Source organism: Dysidea avara, chromosome 9 (assembly GCF_963678975.1).
Source record: "Dysidea avara chromosome 9, odDysAvar1.4, whole genome shotgun sequence".
In the NCBI taxonomy this organism is placed as follows: Eukaryota; Metazoa; Porifera; class Demospongiae; order Dictyoceratida; family Dysideidae; genus Dysidea; species Dysidea avara.
In genome coordinates this window covers 13,047,677-13,068,048 of record NC_089280.1, presented here as the reverse complement: position 1 = coordinate 13,068,048, position 20,372 = coordinate 13,047,677, and the positions used below count along the sequence as shown (strand labels likewise).

Genomic DNA, 20,372 nt, shown 5'->3' with positions numbered 1-20,372 from the left:
GTTATAGTTAGAAACATGAAAACCTTTTAGTTTTAGTTATAGTTATAGTTAGAAACATGAAAACCTTTTAGTTTTAGTTACAGTTTTAGTTATGTACATGAAAATGTTTTAGTTCTAGTTCTAGTTAAAAACTTGAAAACCTTTTAGTTTTAGACACAGTTTTAGTTATGTATCTGAAAACCTTTTAGTTATAGTTTTAGTTGTGCATAAGAAAACCTTGTTTAGCTTTAATAGTAAGCTATATTTTATGTGAATGAAACTCTTGTTATAATTTCAGTACCATTTTTCCAGCTTAGTAATACAAAATCTTTGTATTACAAGACCTGTCAATTTTTTTTATAATATAGATTAATACAACACTTAATACAGTGCATTTGATGCAATCTCTGTCACAGGTATTCCTTATTCTTTCTCAGAACTTCCCTTTCCAAGTTACTATTAGTAAGTCTGTTGCGTTTGCCAGATGTCGATTCCCCACTTGTAGACAAATACTCTTTCAATAGGGGCTGTTGAAGCATGCAGGTATGCATAAATGTAGCCATTAGCTAAAAGCATTAAATTACAGTGACCATTAACAAAAATGGTTAGCATACTATAGGCCATCACTACTACCTAGTACCTACATTACTGAGTTCATGAATTTTGGTCAAACAGTTTTTATTAGTTATAGATTTAATAGTAACTATATGATATAGATATTTTAATTGCATATAGTTTTAGAAGTAGTATCAAATACATTTAACAAGTAGTTACAGTTTCAGTAATAAGATCAACTAGCTATATTGTAAGCAGTTTTAGTTTTAGTAATAATATAGATTTGATTTTAGTTATAGTTATAGTTTCAGTGATTATATACGTTTGTTTTAGTTATAGTTTTAGTTTTAGTAATAATATAGATTTGATTTTAGTTATAGTTGTAGTTTTAGTGATTATATACATTTGTTTTAGTTATAGTTTTAGTTTTAGTAATAATATAGATTTGATTTTAGTTATAGTTATAGTTTCAGTGATTATATACGTTTGTTTTAGTTTTAGTTATAGTTTTAGTGATTACATACATTTGTTTTTAGTTATAGTTTTAGTTTTAGTTAACTTAAACATATTCACCTTACTAAAAGTACTTTTAGTTTTAGTTACAGTTAACTGAAACAACACTACCACCATCACAGCCATTTCTTGGCCGCCAACTTATATTCCACATTTTTTCACCATAGCCTTTTTGGGGGCCATGCCTTTTTTACAGCTTGGTTGTTTTGGATTAGGTATCACTTCTTTTTGTATTTGTATACTCCAAAGCAGGCCATAGGCCAGCTTTAGTGCTTTTTTTACCCGTCTTTTTTATTTACTGAAGGAAGGAGAAACGTGATGTAAAGCAGTTGTAAAGTTAGCTAAACATGCTTCTTTATGATTGTACAAACTTTTATACAAATGAACTTTTCTCAACAGGCCAACCATATGAAACTATGCAACTTATTGTGTGTTCATCCTTGTTACAAATTACTATATAACTAGTTGTATTACTTTAGTTAATTACTTTAATCTACTTAGTTACAAAAGTAGGTGAACTCTCTACTAGGTGACTTGTTTGTAGCTGAATTCTCTACCGGGTAGCTTATAGCTGAACTTTCTACAGGGTGATTTGTTTGTAGCTGAACTCTACACAGGGTGATTTGGTTGTAGCTGGACGCTGTACTGGGTGACTGGTTTGTAGCTGAACTCTCTTAAGGTAACTTGTTTGTAGCTGATAGCTCTACTGGGTGAAATTTTTTTGTATAGTTGAACTCCATACAGGTGACTTGTTTGTAGCTGAACTCTTTACAGGGTGATTGCTTGTAGCTGATTTCTCTACATGATGGCCTGTTTGTAGCTGAACTCTCTACAGAGTGACTTGTTTGTACTCTCTACAGATGATTGTTTGTAGTTGAATTCTCTACTCAGTGGCTTGCTTGTAAGTGAACTTTCTAAGGGTGATTTGTTCATAGCTGAACTCCTTACTGAGTGACCTGTTTGTAGTTGAACTCTCTACTGGGTAACCTGTTTGTAGCTGAACTCTTAACAGGTGACTTGTTTGTAGCAGACTTCTCTACTAGGTAACTTTTTGTAGATGAGTTCTCACTACAGTGTGACTTTTATGTAGTAGAACTCTAGAGCTCTCTAGAGGGTGATTTGCTTGTAGCCGAACTCCTACATGGTAGTTGAACTTTTTATACATGGTGACTTGTTTGTAGCTGGACTCTCTATAGAGGTACCTTGTTTGTAGCTGAATTCTCTATTGGGTGAATTACAATAGACAAATTTCATAATAATGAAAAAATTCAACCGTCGTCCCTAGCAACCTAAATTTTACATTATTCGTAGGTGTCAATGTCTTAAGTCACTTCTCCAAGTTTTAAAAGGATAGCATAAATAAGTCATGAGATATGACATTTTGAAGTTGTAATTTTCCCATACATTGTCAATGAGAGGGGCAACAGTTGCCCCTTCTCAGTAATCACACAAATCATGGGATTCAAAGTGTAGTATCTATGGTCATATCTTATGACCTATATACACTATCCATTTAAAACCTGGAGAGATTATTTTTGACATTCACACTTACAAATTATGTAATATTGAGATATATGTATCTTTGAATTTTTAGTTTTTGCATACATCAAAATACCTCATTTTTGTGATTGTCCAGAAGGAAAACTGTAGCCCTCTCACATAGATATATATATATATATATATGGGAAAACCACAAATTTCAAAATATCATATCTTATGACATATATATGCTATCCTTTCAAAAGTTGGAGAAGTTACTTTAGACGTTATCACCTAATAATACTGGGAAATTCAGGTTGCTAGGGGCAACGGTTATTTCTATATGCTATAAAGCCTTATTATGAAATGTGTCTATTGTAGCTGAACTTCCACAAGATGATTGGTTTGTAGCTGAACTCTCTACAGATTGACTTTTGCAGATGAATTCTCTATAATGTGACTTGTTTGTAGCTGAACTCTCTAGAGGGTGATTTGCTTGTAACTGAACTCCCTACAGGGCGAGTTGCTCATAGCTGAACCTCCTACAGGGTAATTTGTGTGTTTGTGTGTAGCTTCATTCAGACCTGTTTGTAGCTGATTTCTTTATAGGATGGCTGTTTGTTGAACTCTCCACGGGGTGATTTGTTTGTAGCTGAATTCTCTACAGGTGAATTGTTTGTAGCTGAATTCTCTGCAGGATGATTTATTGGTAGGTGAACTCTCATGGCGTGTTTATAGCTGATCTCTCCACAGGGTGATTTGTGTGTAGGTGAACTCTCTACTGGGTGGCCTGATTGTAGCTGAAATTTCTACTGGTTGACCTGAACTATGTATCTTTAGGTGACTTAATTGTTTCTAGCTGAATTTTCTACCTGTGTACAGGTGACTGAACTCTCTACTGGGTGACTTTTTTGTAGCTGAACTCTACTGTTTGTAGCTGAATGCTCTACAAGTGGTTTGTTTCTACTTGATCTCTCTACAGGGGTGGCTTGTTTTTAGATGAACTTAGTCAACTTACCACTGGGTAATCTGTTCTTAGCTGAACTTTACAGGTGACCTTTTTCTAGCTGATCTCACTAGGATGGCTTGCTTGTATCTAAACTCCTTATATGGCGATTTGCTTGTAGCTGAACTATCTAGAGGGTGAATTGTTTGTAGCTGAACTCTCCGCAGCGTGATTTGTAGCTGAACATACTCTACTGGGTGACTTGTTTTTAGCTGTTTTCCCTACTAGCTGATTTCTACAGGGTGACTTGTTTGTAGTTGAACTCTCTACAGGGTGACATTGCAATTCCAAAGTGGAACCACGGCCCCTTTTAAAACGTCTGGATCCACCCCTGCTATATGATTGTCTTGTTCGTTTATTGCTGATCTTGTGTAGCTAATTGTTAGTGTTTGTTGTCATGTATGTGTACTTTCTGCTGTTTGTTTTTGCAGTTAGTGTGTTTTTGAATTGTAATGTCTCCTGCAATGGAGAATGATTGTATGGTCACAGTGACGAGTCTAGATCTGACCTAAGAGGGGGGGAGCAAGGTAGGCACAGCATCACTATAAACTGTCTATTGTTGTATTGATGTAATATAAATTAGAACTTTATGTAGTCTGAGCCTCTAGGGGTGCAAACCATGCACAGAAGTTGCAGGATTGTTTGTAATTTAAAGGATTGAAAACAACCTAAAATGATGCTAAAGACATGCTAAAATAACAATGCAAATCTATACCCCCAAAACCTGTTTTTTTTTTTGGTAGAGGGAGGTGAGTGTTGGGGATTGGCCCCTCCTTAGAATTGCCAATGTGTATGGGTTAAAAATATCAATCAATATTTAAATGAACTGTATTAAGTTATTTGAAACTGTATTCATTGATACACATAATATTATAGGTATGCACAGTAGTACAATATTACAGTTTTCTTTGCTTATGTAGCTACACACAGCTCTGCTGCTTAAAATTATCTATATGCTCACATCATTCCAGTGTACTTGCAGGATGGCCTCGTGTTCTTTAAAAGTGACATTCATTATACATGTAACATATTACATGAATTTTAATACATGGTTTCCATTTCATTATGTTCCCAACACATAATACGCAACATGGCAACTTGTGGAGGACCAGAGATCCATTAAATAAGTGAATTACACAACAAGGAATATCTAACTAATCATAACCAGAACTAAGAGAATAAATTTGTATGAAGGAGATTGTTTGCTAACTAAAGCCCATAATCACCTTCACTGTCCGATGTTTTAGCTAGACTTCAATAATTATGGCAAATTCCAATGTACCTCAATAGTGTACATTTGCAATAGTGGTTGGCCATAACTGTTTAATTGTCCTCAATACTTCTAGAAGAAATTATGTTGGTTTAGCTACATTTTCTACACATGCACATGAATATATGTTAAACTGAAAATGTTAATCATCTTCTGAGGCAATGTCTTTATATTAGGTATACCATGCACACAAAAGCAACTTTTTATTTAGCTAGATACACACTAGTCTATTATAGTATAACAAGTGTCCTTTAATGTACTCGCATACAAGATATTTCAGCATTAAGTTTTTATAATAGTACATTATAACCAGGTGCTTACCTTAAAGTTACCAGCTACTTAAGTGTGCCCTGGATGTATGTGTTATCAGCAGTGTTCATTCAAATCGTGGTAATTGGTAAATAGTAATGTGTGTGCATGCGTGCACTACCATGTGTGCCTAGTGGTACCAGCACTGGCTCCTTGCCATATAGTCCTGACCATGTGGTGGAGGACATTGAGTTGGCCTTTCAAGTGGGTTAAAACCATGCACACAGAAGAGAGTCAAGAGACTCAAGTTCCCTGCTGTTGTCAGTGGCCCATCCACCCTCCTTGGGAATCCATTCATCCATCTGGCCTAAGCTTGTAATAAGTTACTCAGCATCTCTTGACTAGGTGGGTGGGTGTCTCCCATGGCCAGAGATGGGGGACCAGATTGAAGAAAATCCCTGAACAGGCATTGCTGCAGTCAAGAAGTGTACGTGGGCTTAAATAAAAGACATGTCGTTTTCAATTTACAAATGATTTAATAACAGAGATATATAATGTCAAATAATGTAGATATTTTGTAGTATAGTCCTAGTGTAGGCATTGCAACATTTAACCAGAACACTGGCACATTATATTACAATTATATATAGAGAGTAGGAAAATATAACCACTAATATTCTGTGAATGCTATCCCACTAGGGACCTGTAAGAAGGCTTAAAGCCTGTGAATATAGAGAATCAGAAACATGTACGTAGCTGAAACTTGAAGAATGCATATAGCTGATCTTGATTGAGTGGGCTGGGGGTGGGAAGGAGTGTGAAAGGGAGAAATACCTATTACTACACATGGCTGACACTACATCAGTTATTTGATATATTTTTGTGACTGAAAATGTGTTTTTTTGACTTTTTTTTACTGTAGCTAATGATATCAATTTATAAACATCATACAGTATATGGCTATATATATCCTGATCTGACATGCACAGCTGTATTTGTTGCAATGACATGACTACAGTACAGACTCTTAGTTAATGTGACTTCTATCCAGGTTGGTTTGACATATATACCAGTTTACATTTATATTGTATTTACTTGGTTAAAATTAATGCTGCAACGTTTATATATTACCTTAGTTGAGTTTGTTCTAATAATCAATGTGGCAACTATTCAGCAAATTGGACCCACCATTTGATGCTTGAAAACGGTACTGATACCCTTATTTTCAAAATCAATCAGTGCACCACTTGAATTCAAGTGGCTACTATTGAAAGTGTGGAATTCAGAATTTAACCATGTAAATGTGGAAAGCAAATTGGTAGTATGGCCATCACTGCTACCACTCATCAAATAATGGTGGATTTAGTTGCGTCCACAAGGGTATCAAAAGTAATATTAAGTCAGATTAAAATGGCCATTTGACATGGAGCTTGACATTCACTAAGGTAGATATATAAAGAATTATAACACCTTTGGTACCTGAATGTGTTATGTGGTCACAAATTTTTGAAGCAGTTTTATAATTTTTATAAGGAGCTGCATGGTTTTAAACACTTTCAGTATGAAAATTATTAACATAGGGTTATTATTATAATTTACAACTTAACAATTACAACATAAATGGTTTTACCAAGTATGTAATATACCACACAGCATTATGTTATAGTTCCATAATCAAAAGAAAAATGTTGATAAAACATCCAGCAGTGATGAACTGTCAGTGTCCCCTGTAACAAAAAATGTAAATATCAAGTTTCTTAGCAGTCTTACAGTATATTTACGTACCACTTCCAATAGAAACTTGATGAGTCACTTGATCTGTAACATTTCCATCTTGTATTGTAAACACCCGACAATGATATTTGCCTGCCACTTTCACAGAATGGACAGTGAGGTGGTGTGTTGTGCCTTGTAGTGACCTAACACTTGGTGACACAGAAACAGAGTGATCATCATCATCTGTTTGAATCATGGAATTTCTGTGAAACCATCCCACCCAGTAGTGATTTGGATCACCATCCACTTCACATGATAAAGTGATGGGTAGACCAGGCCTAGTAACAGTAGCATTAACTGATGGACTGATTATTGTTGGTTTGGATACCACTGTAAGAAACAAAATGCATATACCATGACTGTACCGGTTGCTGTTTGTTACCTTCAATTTGTTTAGCTGTCCTTTTAGGCTTGTTATTGCTGTACACGTAGCACTCCAAATTAATAGACACATTGCTGCTTAAGCAGGTGATATTAAAATTGTTAATGTTTGTGCCCACTGCTGATGCTCCACCAATAGTACAATTTTGTCCTGTTGTGCTGACATGTATATACCTTGGTTTACCCGCTCCACTGCAGATACAACTTCCATTCACTGTTACTCCAGCAATTACAGTGCTTGAAATGTTAAGTTCAACCTTAGCATCACCTAAAAATGAAATGTCGCACATCAATACTATGTATAACTAAACATAACTATATCTATTCACCTTTTGAACTGATAAGTAGAAAAATCAGACTTGTTATAGTTGCAATTCCAGTTTTCTCCATTGAATATTGTGTAATTTAAATTTACTTGATTGTGGCTAAACTGTTGTGATGTCGTACAATATTCACATACAGCTTTTATAGCTGCTAGACTAATTCTTGAATTTCCAGGTTGAAAACAGATCATCATTTATCGGGTGCAATTTTTCCTGAGTCACATCCTTGTAAGACATTCTTTGGGAAAATCAATTACTCATTCGTACATGCTCTTGATAGTACTGTAAATGGGGTTTATAATGACGTATCAATGTAAATTTAACTGACATGGATGTTGCAACTGACACTACATAAACCACAATAACAATACCACAAAAAGCAGCACATTTAGTTTCATTGTTCTAAGTCTTTTGTATTAATTTTGAAGTCATGGGAGTGACATTATGAAGGGAAGAAGTAAACAAACAAAGGTGATATTAGTAAACTACATGCAGAGTTGGGGAAGTCACTTTAAGACTGTACATAGTATATTACCATTGATTGGTGATAAAATTATCTAATCCAAGACAACCATGAATAGGGTGCAGCCCCCAAAAAGCCATAATGAGAAAAGATGTGAAATCCAAGCCAAGAAATGGCTGTGATGGTGGGTAAATGGAAAAAAATTTAATAACAACAATTCAGGTAAATTTCTAGGACTCGGCAACAAATTCACCTGAATTGTTGTTATTAAAATTTTGTCATTTACCTACCATCACAGCCATTTCTTGGCCGCCAACTTCAGTTTCACATTTTTTCACCATAGCCTTTTTGGGAGCCATGCCCTTTTTTACAGCTTGGCTGTTTTGGATTAGATATCACTTCCTTTTGTATTTGCATACTCCAAAGCAGGCCATAGGCCAGCTTTGGTGCTTTTCTACCTTTTTTTTCTTTACAGAAGGAAGGAGAAACGTGATGTAAAGCAGTTGTAAAGTTAGCTAAACATGCTTCTTTATGATTGTACAAACTTTTATACAAATGAACTTTTCTCAACAGGCAAACCATATGAAACTATGCAACTTATTGTGTGTTCATCCTCGTTACAAATTACTATATAACTAGTTGTATTACTTTAGTTAGTTACTTTAATCTACTTAGTTACAAAAGTAGATGAACTCTCTACTAGGTGACTTGTTTGTAGCTGAATTCTCTACCGGGTAGCTTATAGCTGAACTTTTTACAGGGTGATTTGTTTGTAGCTGAACTCTACACAGGGTGATTTGGTTGTAGCTGGACGCTGTACTGGGTGACTGGTTTGTAGCTGAACTCTCTTAAGGTAACTTGTTTGTAGCTGATAGCTCTACTGGGTGAAATTTTTTTGTATAGTTGAACTCCATACAGGTGACTTGTTTGTAGCTGAACTCTCTACAGGGTGATTGCTTGTAGCTGATTTCTCTACATGATGGTTTGCATTTTGTAGCTGAATTTTCCACAGGGTGATATGTCTGTAGGTGAACTCTCTACAGGGTGATTTGTTAGTAGCTGAACTTTCTAGAGGGTGGTTTGTTTGCAGCTGAACTCTCTGCATGGTGGTTTGAACTTGACGGGTACCTTGTTTATATAGGTAATTTGTTTGTAGCTACATTCTCTACTGGGTGACTTCCTTGTACAGGATGATTTCTTTATAGCTAAAGTCTCTACAAAGTGACATTTTTGTAGCTGAATTCTGTACTTGGTGACTTGCTTGTAGTTGAATTCTCTACAAGGTGGCCTGTTTGTAGCTGAACTCTCTACAGAGTGACTTGTTTGTACTCTCTACAGATGATTGTTTGTAGTTGAATTTGCTACTCGGTGACTTGTTTGTAAGTGAACTTTCTAAAGGGTGATTTGTTCGTAGCTGAACTCCTTACTGGGTGACCTGTTTGTAGTTGAACTCTCTACTGGGTAACTTGTTTGTAGCTGATAACTCTAATGGGTGAATTTTTTTGTATAGTTGAACTCCATACAGGTGACTTGTTTGTAGCTGAACTCTCTACAGGGTGATTGCTTGTAGCTGATTTCTCTACATGATGGCTTGCATTTTGTAGCTGAATTTTCCACAGGGTGATATGACTGTAGGTGAACTCTCTACAGGGTGATTTGCTAGTAGCTGAACTTTCTAGAGGGTGGTTTGTTTGTAGCTGAACTCTCTGCATGGTGGTTTGAACTCGACGGGTACCTTGTTTATATAGGTCATTTGTTTGTAGGTAAATTCTCTACTGGGTGACTTCCTTGTACAGGATGATTTGTTTATAGCTAAACTCTCTACAAAGTGACATTTTTGTAGCTGAATTCTGTACTTGGTGACTTGCTTGTAGTTGAATTCTCTACAAGGTGGCCTGTTTGTAGCTGAACTCTCTACAGAGTGACTTGTTTGTACTCTCTACAGATGATTGTTTGTAGTTGAATTCTCTACTCAGTGACTTGCTTGTAAGTGAACTTTCTAAAGGGTGATTTGTTTGTAGCTGAACTCCTTACTGGGTGACCTGTTTGTAGTTGAACTCTCTACTGGGTAACTTGTTTGTAGCTGATAGCTCTACTGGGTGAATTTTTTTTTGTATAGTTGAACTCCATACAGGTGCTTGTTTGTAGCTGAACTCTCTACAGGGTGATTGCTTGTAGCTGATTTCTCTACATGATGGCTTGCATTTTGTAGCTGAATTTTCCACAGGGTGATATGTCTGTAGGTGAACTCTCTACAGGGTGATTTGTTAGTAGCTGAACTTTCTAGAGGGTGGTTTGTTTGTAGCTGAACTCTCTGCATGGTGGTTTGAACTCGACGGGTACCTTGTTTACATAGGTCATTTGCTTGTAGCTAAATTTTCTACTGGGTGGCTTCCTTGTACAGGATGATTTCTTTATAGCTAAACTCTCTACAAAGTGACATTTTTGTAGCTGAATTCTGTACTTGGTGACTTGCTTGTAGTTGAACTCTCTACAAGGTGGCCTGTTTGTAGCTGAACTCTCTACAGAGTGACTTGTTTGTACTCTCTACAGATGATTGTTTGTAGTTGAATTTGCTACTCGGTGACTTGTTTGTAAGTGAACTTTCTAAAGGGTGATTTGTTCGTAGCTGAACTCCTTACTGGGTGACCTGTTTGTAGTTGAACTCTCTACTGGGTAACCTGTTTGTAGCTGAACTCTTAACAGGTGGCTTGTTTGTAGCTGACTTCTCTACTAGGTAACTTTTTGCAGATGAGTTCTCACTACAGTGTGACTTTTATGTAGTAGAATTCTAGAACTCTCTAGAGGGTGATTTGCTCGTAGCCAAACTCCTACATGGTAGTTGAACTTTTTATACATGGTGACTTGTTTGTAGCTGGACTCTCTATAGAGGTAACTTGTCTGTAGCTGAATTCTCTACTGGGTGAATTACAATAGACAAATTTCATAATAATGAAAATTTCAACTGTTGTCCCTAGCAACCTAAATTTTACATTATTCGTAGGTGTCAATGTCTTAAGTCACTTCTCCAAGTTTTAAAAGGATAGCATAAATAAGTCATGAGATATGACATTTTGAAGTTGTAATTTTCCCATACATTGTCAATGAGAGGGGCAACAGTTGCCCCTTCTCAGTAATCACACAAATCATGGGATTCAAAGTGTAGTATCTATGGTCATATCTTATGACCTATATACACTATCCATTTATAACTTAGAGAGAATATTGCTGACATTCACACTTACAAAGTATGTAATTTTGAGATATGCGTACCTTTGAATTTTTAGTTTTGCATACGTTGAAATACCTCTTTTTTGTGATTGTCCAGAAGGGCAACTGTAGCCCTCTCACATAGATATATATGGGAAACCACAAATTTCAAAATATCATATCTTATGACATATAATATGCTATCCTTTCAAAAGTTGGAGAAGTTACTTTAGACGTTATCACCTAATAATACTGGGAAATTCAGGTTGCTAGGGGCAACGGTTATTTCTATATGCTATAAAGCCTTATTATGAAATGTGTCTGTTGTAGCTGAACTTTCCACAAGATGATTGGTTTGTAGCTGAACTCTTTACAGACTGACTTTTTGCAGATGAATTCTCTATAATGTGACTTTTTTTGTAGCTGAACTCTCTAGAGGGTGATTTGCTTGTAGCTGAACTCCCTACAGGGCGAGTTGCTTATAGCTGAACCTCCTATAGGGTAATTTGCATGTTTGTGTGTAGCTGAACTCTCTACTGGGTGATCTATTTGTATGTAGCTTCATTCTGACCTGTTTGTAGCTGATTTCTTTATAGGATGGCTGTTTGTTGAACTCTCCATGGGGTGATTTGTTTGTAGCTGAATTCTCTACAGGTGAATTGTTTGTAGCTGAATTCTCTGCAGGGTGATTTATTGGTAGGTGAACTCTCATGGCGTGTTTGTAGCTGATCTATCCACAAGGTGATTTGTGTGTAGGTGAACTCTCTACCGGGTGGCCTGATTGTAGCTGAACTTTCTACTGGTTGACCTGAACTATATATCTTCAGGTGACTTAATTGTTTCTAGCTGAGTTTTCTACTTGTGTCCAGGTGACTTGTTTGTATAACTGAACTCTCTACTGGGTGACTTTTTTGTAGCTGAACTCTACTGTTTGTAGCTGAACGCTCTACAAGTGGTTTGTTTCTACTTGATCTCTCTACAGGGGTGGCTTGTTTTTAGCTGAACTTAGTCAACTTACCACTGGGTAACCTGTTCTTAGCTGAACTTTACAGGTGACCTTTCCTAGCTGATCTCACTAGGATGGCTTGTTTGTATCTAAACTCCTTATAGGGTGATTTGCTTGTAGCTGAACTATCTAGAGGGTGATTTGTTTATAGCTGAACATACTCTACTGGGTGACTTGTTTTTAGCTGTTTTCCCTACTAGCTGATCTCTACAGGGTGACTTGTTTGTAGTTGAACTCTCTACAGGGTAACATTGCAATTCCAAAATGGAACCGTGGCCCCTTTTAAAAAGTCTGGATCCACCCCTACTATATGATTGTCTTGTTCGTTTATTGCTGATCTTGTGTAGCTAATTGTTAGTGTTTGTTGTCATGTATGTGTACTTTATGCTGTTTGTTTTTTGCAGTTAGCTATTTTTGTGTGTTTTTGAATTGTAATGTCTCTTGCAATGAAGAATGACTTTAACCAATTATATGGTCACAGTGACAATTATAGATCTGACCTAAGGGAGGGAGGGTGAGCAAGGAAGGCACAGCATCACTATATGTGACCGGATTTCACATAACAAGGCTTCCACACACACAAAATCAAACTTACGTTTTTACCAGGAATGGATTGCTGGCCTAATACACTATCATATTCCACACTGTACTTCCTTCAGGACTGGCAAGTCTGGTTTCTGTGGCAGATTTCTTCCAACCCTGTCAAAGCCACGAGTGTGAGATTGGCACCATTAAATGGCCATGGCTTTGTGATAATGGTGTGTAGTGAGCTGGGACTTCACAGAGAGCTCGCCAATAGTATTCTCGGTCAATTTGGAGTGATTTGAGGGCCATGGAGAGCCCAAACTTGGCCTCTGGATTCCAATCGTCTTCTTGCTTCATTTTATACCCCTATATTAAGCCCACCCGCCACCCCCCACCCTCCCTACCACCCGCCGCCCCCCACCTCCCTCCCACCCACCGCCCCCCACCCTCCTTCCCACTCACCGCCCCCCACCCTCTCTCCCACCCACCGCCCTCCCACTCTATTACTACCACCTGTGATATTATTACCCGCTCGAGAAAAGCTGCCTAAAACAGGGCTAATTTTGGGTATCAGAAATGTATACACCCACTCAGTGATAGCTAGTAAATAGATGCATACTTGGTGCAAATTGTGTTTGCACAGCTGTAGGCACTGGGAAGTTATTACACAATGATTACTTAAAATCGCCATATCTCCTAACGAAGCTTTGTGCGTCAAAGCCGGGTTTTGTCAAATTCAGTCACATATACTGTCTATTGTTGTATTGATGTAATATAAATTAGAACTTTACGTAGTCTGGGCCTCTAGGGGTGTAAACCATGCACAGAAGTTGCAGGATTTTTTGTAATTTAAAGGATTGAAAATTGATGCCAAAGACATCAAAAATACTAAAATAACAATGCAAATCTATACCCCTAAAACTTAATTGTTTTTTTTTGGTAGAGGGAGGGGAGTGTTGGGGATTAGCCCCTCCTTAGAAATGCCAATGTGTATGGGGTTAAAAATATCAATCAATCAATATTAAAATGAACTGCCAAGTTATTTGAAACTGTATTCATTGATACACATAATATTATAGGTATGCACAGTAGTACAATATTACAGTTGTCTTTGCTTATGTAGCTACACACAGCTCTGCTGCTTAAAATTATCTGTATGCTCACATCATTCCAGTGCACTTGCAGGATGACCTCATGTTCTTTAAAAGTGACATCAAGACTCACGGTAGTGAGTCGCAAGGCCAAGAAGCACAAAGCGCGCGCCCACAAAATAATAAACACGCGACCACTACTGTGAGTCATTTACATGAGGGATCGATTACGCAATCTTTTAAAATCCGCATGGCGAAATCTCAGCCTTACTAAAAGATTCCGCCTCGAAACCAGGGGCATGTAACCTTTGTATAATGAGTAACTACCACACGAAAAGTCAGGCGAATTGTTGGAGTAGTTTGTTCCATCGCCCACCCATTTACAATGCATAATTAAATTATTTATTCAAATGTGCATCGTTTTTTTTTCATTTTCTTGGTCATCGCATCCCATTGGAGCGATTTTCTTTCAACCATGAAGTCGTGTTGTAAAAAGGCTGCGGCTATCACGGGCTTTTTACACAATGTATCTGTACATTTAATTTCGCTATAAGTTGTCAGTTCGTTAGTTTATGAGATCGCCTTTGTGCTCTTTGAAGATTCAAATTTGCCGCCATGACGTCGAGGTGTGAGGCGCCCGCCTCAATTCCCAAACAGTGTGGAAGTGGGCAAGGTCATTAGCCATAGCAAACTGACTGATTTGAGACATTGTGCTGTCAACTCTTGGTTTAATTGTGAGTCCAGTCACTGATTTGTTTTAAATTCGCCACGATATGCCTCCACTGACTCGTTATAGCGTGACTCCGGCCCATGCAGGGCCATACATAGTTATAGCCAGCTGCTTCATACCCACTGTAGTGATACAGTTGAAGTAACTTACTGCTACATTACCTGTGCACGTCTTTAATCCCGCCCCAGCCCTTCAGTGCCTCTGAAACTTCAGTGTTCACTTAAAAATCCAGCATCAGCGCATCACCTTTCAGCACTTAACCCACAATTATAGAAACTCTTTAATGATAGCATGAAATCCCATAAAATTTTTAAAAATGACTACAATAGCACAAGAAGCCAGATACACTAGTGTTTGGCTATGAAGTACCACCAAGAGTTCATAATATAGTAGTGGGGTCTTGGTAGCTACCACATATTAATTTTTCTTCACCATTTGCGTGATTTGTCCATTGACCATAAACTCACCCGCCAACAGTCACAACATCAGTATCCACCCTGCATATACAGAAAGGGATACAGTATGATAAGGCACAGCTAACTAAAAACATGTAATCATATAGTCAGACTAACATGTCAACAAACACTTAATTCCACTATTATGATTATTGTTAAAGTGAGCATCCCACATAGCCATTCCCAAAATGTATGCAGCATACTGCAGCAGTTGATGACCAATTTTGGAATATATTACTTGACTTGTTTTGTGGTTCTCACCTACATTGCTGACATAACAATTTTTGTTGCTAGGAGACATATAAACTAGGAGGGACTAATGGTTATAGCATAATGGTAAACAAGTTACACAACAGCAAAGGAAATTTTAATAAACTAGCAGTGATTGGATAGTTGATAGATAAAAGTAGCTAGCAGTGATTGGATAGTTGATAGATAAAAGTAGAAGACAATTTGTAGTTTTTCAGTCCTGATTGTTTGAGAATAAGCACATTAGCTGCTATAAGCATGAAAAAAGCAAGACAGACTAAATTTTAACACAAGGTTAATGATGCAAACTCATTGTGCACCTACCAATGTGTTACCCCACCACCCCCCTTGGATGTAAAGCCTGTAAGTGGGGCTTTACAAGGCGAAACTGCTGCTTCACTATGGGATATTTGACAATCATTCATTAAGCACCCAAGTAGTTTTTCTATGCTATGTCAAATCTCCCATGTTGCAACTGGAGCCAATGGTGGAGATTTGACACAATAGGTTTGTCCTACCATGGGGCATTTAACATTCAGTTGTGCCCACTATAGCCCTATATATTCCCGAAGGGGTGGGGGGTGGGGGTTAGTAGGTTGTGCCCATTATAGCCCTATATATTCCCGAAGGGGTGGGGGGTGGGGGTTAGTATTCCCAAAGGGGTGGGGGTTAGAGACAGCTGGTAACCCCCAAGGGGTGGGGGTTACCAGCTGTCTCTAATCAGGACAATAGAGTGCTTAAATTGTCTAAATGATCTTTGTCTGTCTGACCCGAGACCAATATATCATCTAAGTAAACTGTAACATTAGGAATACCTTTCAACAAAGTGTCCATTGTGCATTGAAATACTGCCGGTGCTGTGGACACACCGAAGGGTAATCTGGTGTATCTGAATAACCCTTTGTGAGTATTGATTGTAGTGTATTTACGAGACTCTTCAGAGAGTAGCAGTTGTTGGTAGGCATGACTTAAATAAATTTTCGTGAAGTGTGTACCTCTCCCTAATGTGGCAAATAACTCTTCTATTCGTGGTAGGGGATACACCTCAGGTCGAGCTGCTTTGTTCACAGTTAACTTATAATCCCCGCACAACCTGATACTACCATCTTGCTTAGCTACTGGTACCACTGGAGCAGACCAGTCAGAGTACTGAACAGGTTCAATTACACCAGCTGTCAACAACCTATCTAATTCATCTTCCACCTTGGGACGAATAGCAAAAGGTACAGGCCTAGCCTTGTAAAACTTTGGTTGAACTGCTGGGTCCACATGTAAAGTAACAGTTACCCCTTTTGCTGTACCTAGCTCATCAGCAAAAACTGAACTGTGTTTATGTAACAACTGGGATACAGTATGCTGTGTTTGTACATGATAAACACTTGACCAATCAATGTCTAATCTCAACTGCTTAAGCCAGTCCCTGCCCAACAATGTAGGACCATCCCCTTTTACTATCAACAAAGGTAATTGTCTAGCTTGCTGGTTATGTTGTACAGACACATACATCATGCCCAAAACAGGAATTGTGTCACCTGTGTACATATGCAAGTGTACCTGGGAGGGTTGCAGAGGTGGTAGATTCTCAACATTCCAAACTGCCTTGTAGGTTTCCTCACTCAACACTGACACTGCAGCACCAGTATCCAACTCCATTTGAAGCTCATGACCATCAACTGTTAAAGTTACATAGAATGGTGCATGTCCTGGTCCATGAATACTAAACATTGTATAAACATCTTCTTCTGGTGTGGCAGTGAGAGTTAGAGCTGCCTTAGGTTCAGACTGTGTGGATGACTTAGAAGATCGACTGGCTGAGGTTGAAGTGTTACTTTTTGTACCTCCTGTGTTGCCTCCAGCTGCTGTGGTTTTCCATTTACTTCGGCACACCTTAGAGATATGACCTGTCTTCTTGCAAGCATGACAAATAGCATCCACAAAACGACAAGATGATGGGTGATGTCGTTCGCCACAACGGTAACAAGGCTTAGTTGTTGTTGATTTGTCTGTCAACAAGTGCACTGAAGTGTTGGACTGTAACTTGCGTGTGTCCCGGTCTGCAGACTCCATGGTTTGAGCGAGTTCAAAAGCCCTGGCAAACTTCAGTTTCGGCTCTGCTAGCATGGCACGCTGCATTCGGCTCTCGGCTATACCACAGACGAGACGATCTCTAAGCATGTCCTCTAATGTGTCTCCAAATTCACAATGTTCTGAACTGAAGAGCGCGCAAGTGTGCCACAAACGTTGATACAGACTCACCAGCTTGCCTCACGCAGGTATTGAACTTGGACCTCTGAACAATGACGGAGAGCTTGGGAACAAAGTGTTCGTTGATCCGCTTGACTAGAGCAGCGTATTCCACTTCGTTTGGCTTCTGTGGCGCCACGAGACTTCGAACCAGTTTGTAGGTGGCAGAGCCACATTGACTAAGGAGCGTTGCCCTCTGCTTGGCGGCATCACTGAGTAATTTCGTGTGCTACAAAATAATTCTCAAGTCTCTCTATGTAGCTCTCCCAGTCTGCCGCTTCTCCTGAGAATTCACCAATTCCTCCAGGCAAGGGGGTGTCACTCAGGCTCTTGCTGTAGGTAGATCTGCGACCGCGGTCAAACTCTAAGTCAACGGTCAAGGCCACTAAATAGCTCTTACAGTGGGTCAAGGGTCAAGACGATACGGAAGTTCGAAACCCACAATCGAAAACTATACGTAGCTATTATCAAGTTTACGGGATTATACGTAACTCACAAGAAGTAAGGATCTCGAAGAAGATGTTTTAAAGCTCCAACAGAGCATTTCGCCGTAATTATAATGATTTTTCTCTCCCAGCTGCTGGTAGCACGCACTAAGAAAATATTATACTAGGTTACAAGCGCAGGTGTGTATAGGAAAATAGAGAAATAAGTGTAGGTCAAAAGTTCGACAAGAAACGCTCAAGTCACAGGTCAAAGACGATAAACGCTGCAAGTCAAGGGTCAAGGTGAAATTTTCCCCGGTCAAGACTTTGACCGCGGTCGCAGATCTACCTACAGCGTGAGCCGACATGACACCCCCTTGCCAGGTGTTGCCATTTTTACCTCGTCGCCAATGTGATATTCTTAATATCATGTGAATCACAGGATAGTTATACAGCAAATATACAACACAACACTACTAACTACGTGTCAGCTACATGAAAGTCTGTATGCACATTCACGTGTGCGCATGGGTGTTAGTGTTACATCACTACAAGTACTGCAAACATTGTACGTAGTTTGTACACAGTGGGTACTTAACGAAATTGCATGAAGGTGCATTGTACAATTCTTCTAGTGCATTCCCTAACCTTACTATGTATCATGTAGCCACGATTAATGATGTCATAGAATTCTGGCAAATAAAAACAATGCTGCTGCTAAAGTTAGTGCATTTTAAATGTTTAAGAGAGTGAATAGTTGACAAAAACCTGAAAGTACCAACCCCACTAGGTACACTTACATACTACAATACACTGAATAAGTATATATTTTGCTACAGCAAAATGTACTTGTACTTTACTTGAGTACTTCCAGCATGTACTTGTACTTTACTTAAGTACTCTCTTGACTGTCGCCAGAGTACTTGTACTTATACTTGGAAAATTCAAAAGTACTTGTACTTTACTTAAGTACTTTCAAATGTACTTGGCTCCATATCTGCCTACCATGGGGCATTTAACATTCGGTTGTGCCCACTATAGCCCTATATATTCCCGAAGGGGGGGGTTAGTAGGGCGATACATTGATATGTGCATTATATGGTGCATCTACTGGGGTAAGTAGATTAAGCCTGTACCTTGCGGGCCTAAGCATGTTTCTCTCCTGTTTTGAAAAATAACCTTTTATTACCTGCCCCTAACTGGAGTTTGCCGGACATCTTCAACATCACAAAAAGCTATCTAAAATGGTTAATTTAGCTTTGACCATTGGCAAACTACAACACTCAACAATTATATATTAGAGTATACATAACTCTATATATCTGCCCATGCAGTTACTATATAATAGGGTCCATGGTTGTCTCAGATCTGCACATATTATCACCACATCAATCAATTGATGCATAGTAATTATGGTATACTGTATGTATGCATCGAGCTGAGCCCTCAAAAATATTAACTTACTAGTTTTGTAGTATTGACTTACTTGCTAATCATTCAAATGCCTGACACATTATTTATAGCCAAAGATTTCACCATATACATTAGAGGAAGCCATAAAAGTATATTAGTAGCCTTATAGCTTGTTGATGGAAGTATTTGTCTACTCTTGACAACTTCGTTGTCATCACCAACCATCTGGTTGGTTGAAATGTTGAGAAAAAATCTTTCATTTTTAGCTGTTTTCTCACTAGGGTTCAGCTCAACTTGTTCGCGGTCTGACCCACACAGCTGCTAGAACAAGCCAGCTGCAAGGATCTGGCCTACAAAAGCATATATATATAATCCCAGGAAGCTACTATGGCATGGGGGATTCCTATCTAAAATTACATACGGCATTCAGCAACAACTCGCAGCCGATTCGCCTCCACTTGTTATGCACACAGACTAGTTATATCACCAATCCACCGCTTCAGGAAGAACCATTAATATGTTAGCCTAGACTTACCTGTTAAAAGACATTGAATCACTTGAGAAAGTCCAACGAAGAGCCACCAAATTCATATTATCAAACTATCAATCAGACTATAAAACAAGGCTAATACAAACTGGTATGTTGCCACTAATGTACATTTACGAAATTGCCGACATACTATTCTTTATCAAATCCATCAAAAATCCATCAGATAAATTTGACATCTTGAACTATACCAACTTTACTACAGGTTCAACAAGATCTGCTGGCACAAAGTTATACCCCAAGACAGCCCATATCAACCCTATCATGAACTCATATTTTTATCGTTTACCAAGATTATGGAACTCTTTACCAATAATTGACCTATCTCAATCACTAGATGTAATCAAACCAAAGTTGAAAGCATTTTTATGGAATCATTTTTTAGCTAACTTTGATAATACCCCCTGTACTTTTCATTACCTGTGTCCTTGTACCCGCTGCTCCAAGACTCCTGCACCAACCAACTATAATTATTTGTAACTA

At 38.3% G+C, this 20,372-nt stretch overlaps 2 protein-coding genes across 2 annotated transcripts; both read right to left on the bottom strand.

Moving 5' to 3' along the window:
- Positions 1–6,640: 6,640 nt before the first annotated feature.
- Positions 6,641–7,636, bottom strand: LOC136267405 (uncharacterized). Its single transcript, XM_066062551.1, has 4 exons — positions 7,538–7,636; positions 7,210–7,476; positions 6,837–7,157; positions 6,641–6,778 (listed from the first exon to the last, which is right to left on the bottom strand). The coding sequence occupies exons 1-4, from the start codon at positions 7,596–7,598 to the stop codon at positions 6,726–6,728; spliced, it is 702 nt and encodes a 233-aa protein (XP_065918623.1). The 5' UTR covers positions 7,599–7,636; the 3' UTR covers positions 6,641–6,725.
- A 7,223-nt stretch (positions 7,637–14,859) lies between these two features.
- LOC136267096 (uncharacterized) lies at positions 14,860–17,725 on the bottom strand. Its single transcript, XM_066062158.1, has 2 exons — positions 16,815–17,725; positions 14,860–15,053 (listed from the first exon to the last, which is right to left on the bottom strand). The coding sequence occupies exons 1-2, from the start codon at positions 17,433–17,435 to the stop codon at positions 15,042–15,044; spliced, it is 633 nt and encodes a 210-aa protein (XP_065918230.1). The 5' UTR covers positions 17,436–17,725; the 3' UTR covers positions 14,860–15,041.
- Positions 17,726–20,372: the final 2,647 nt, after the last annotated feature.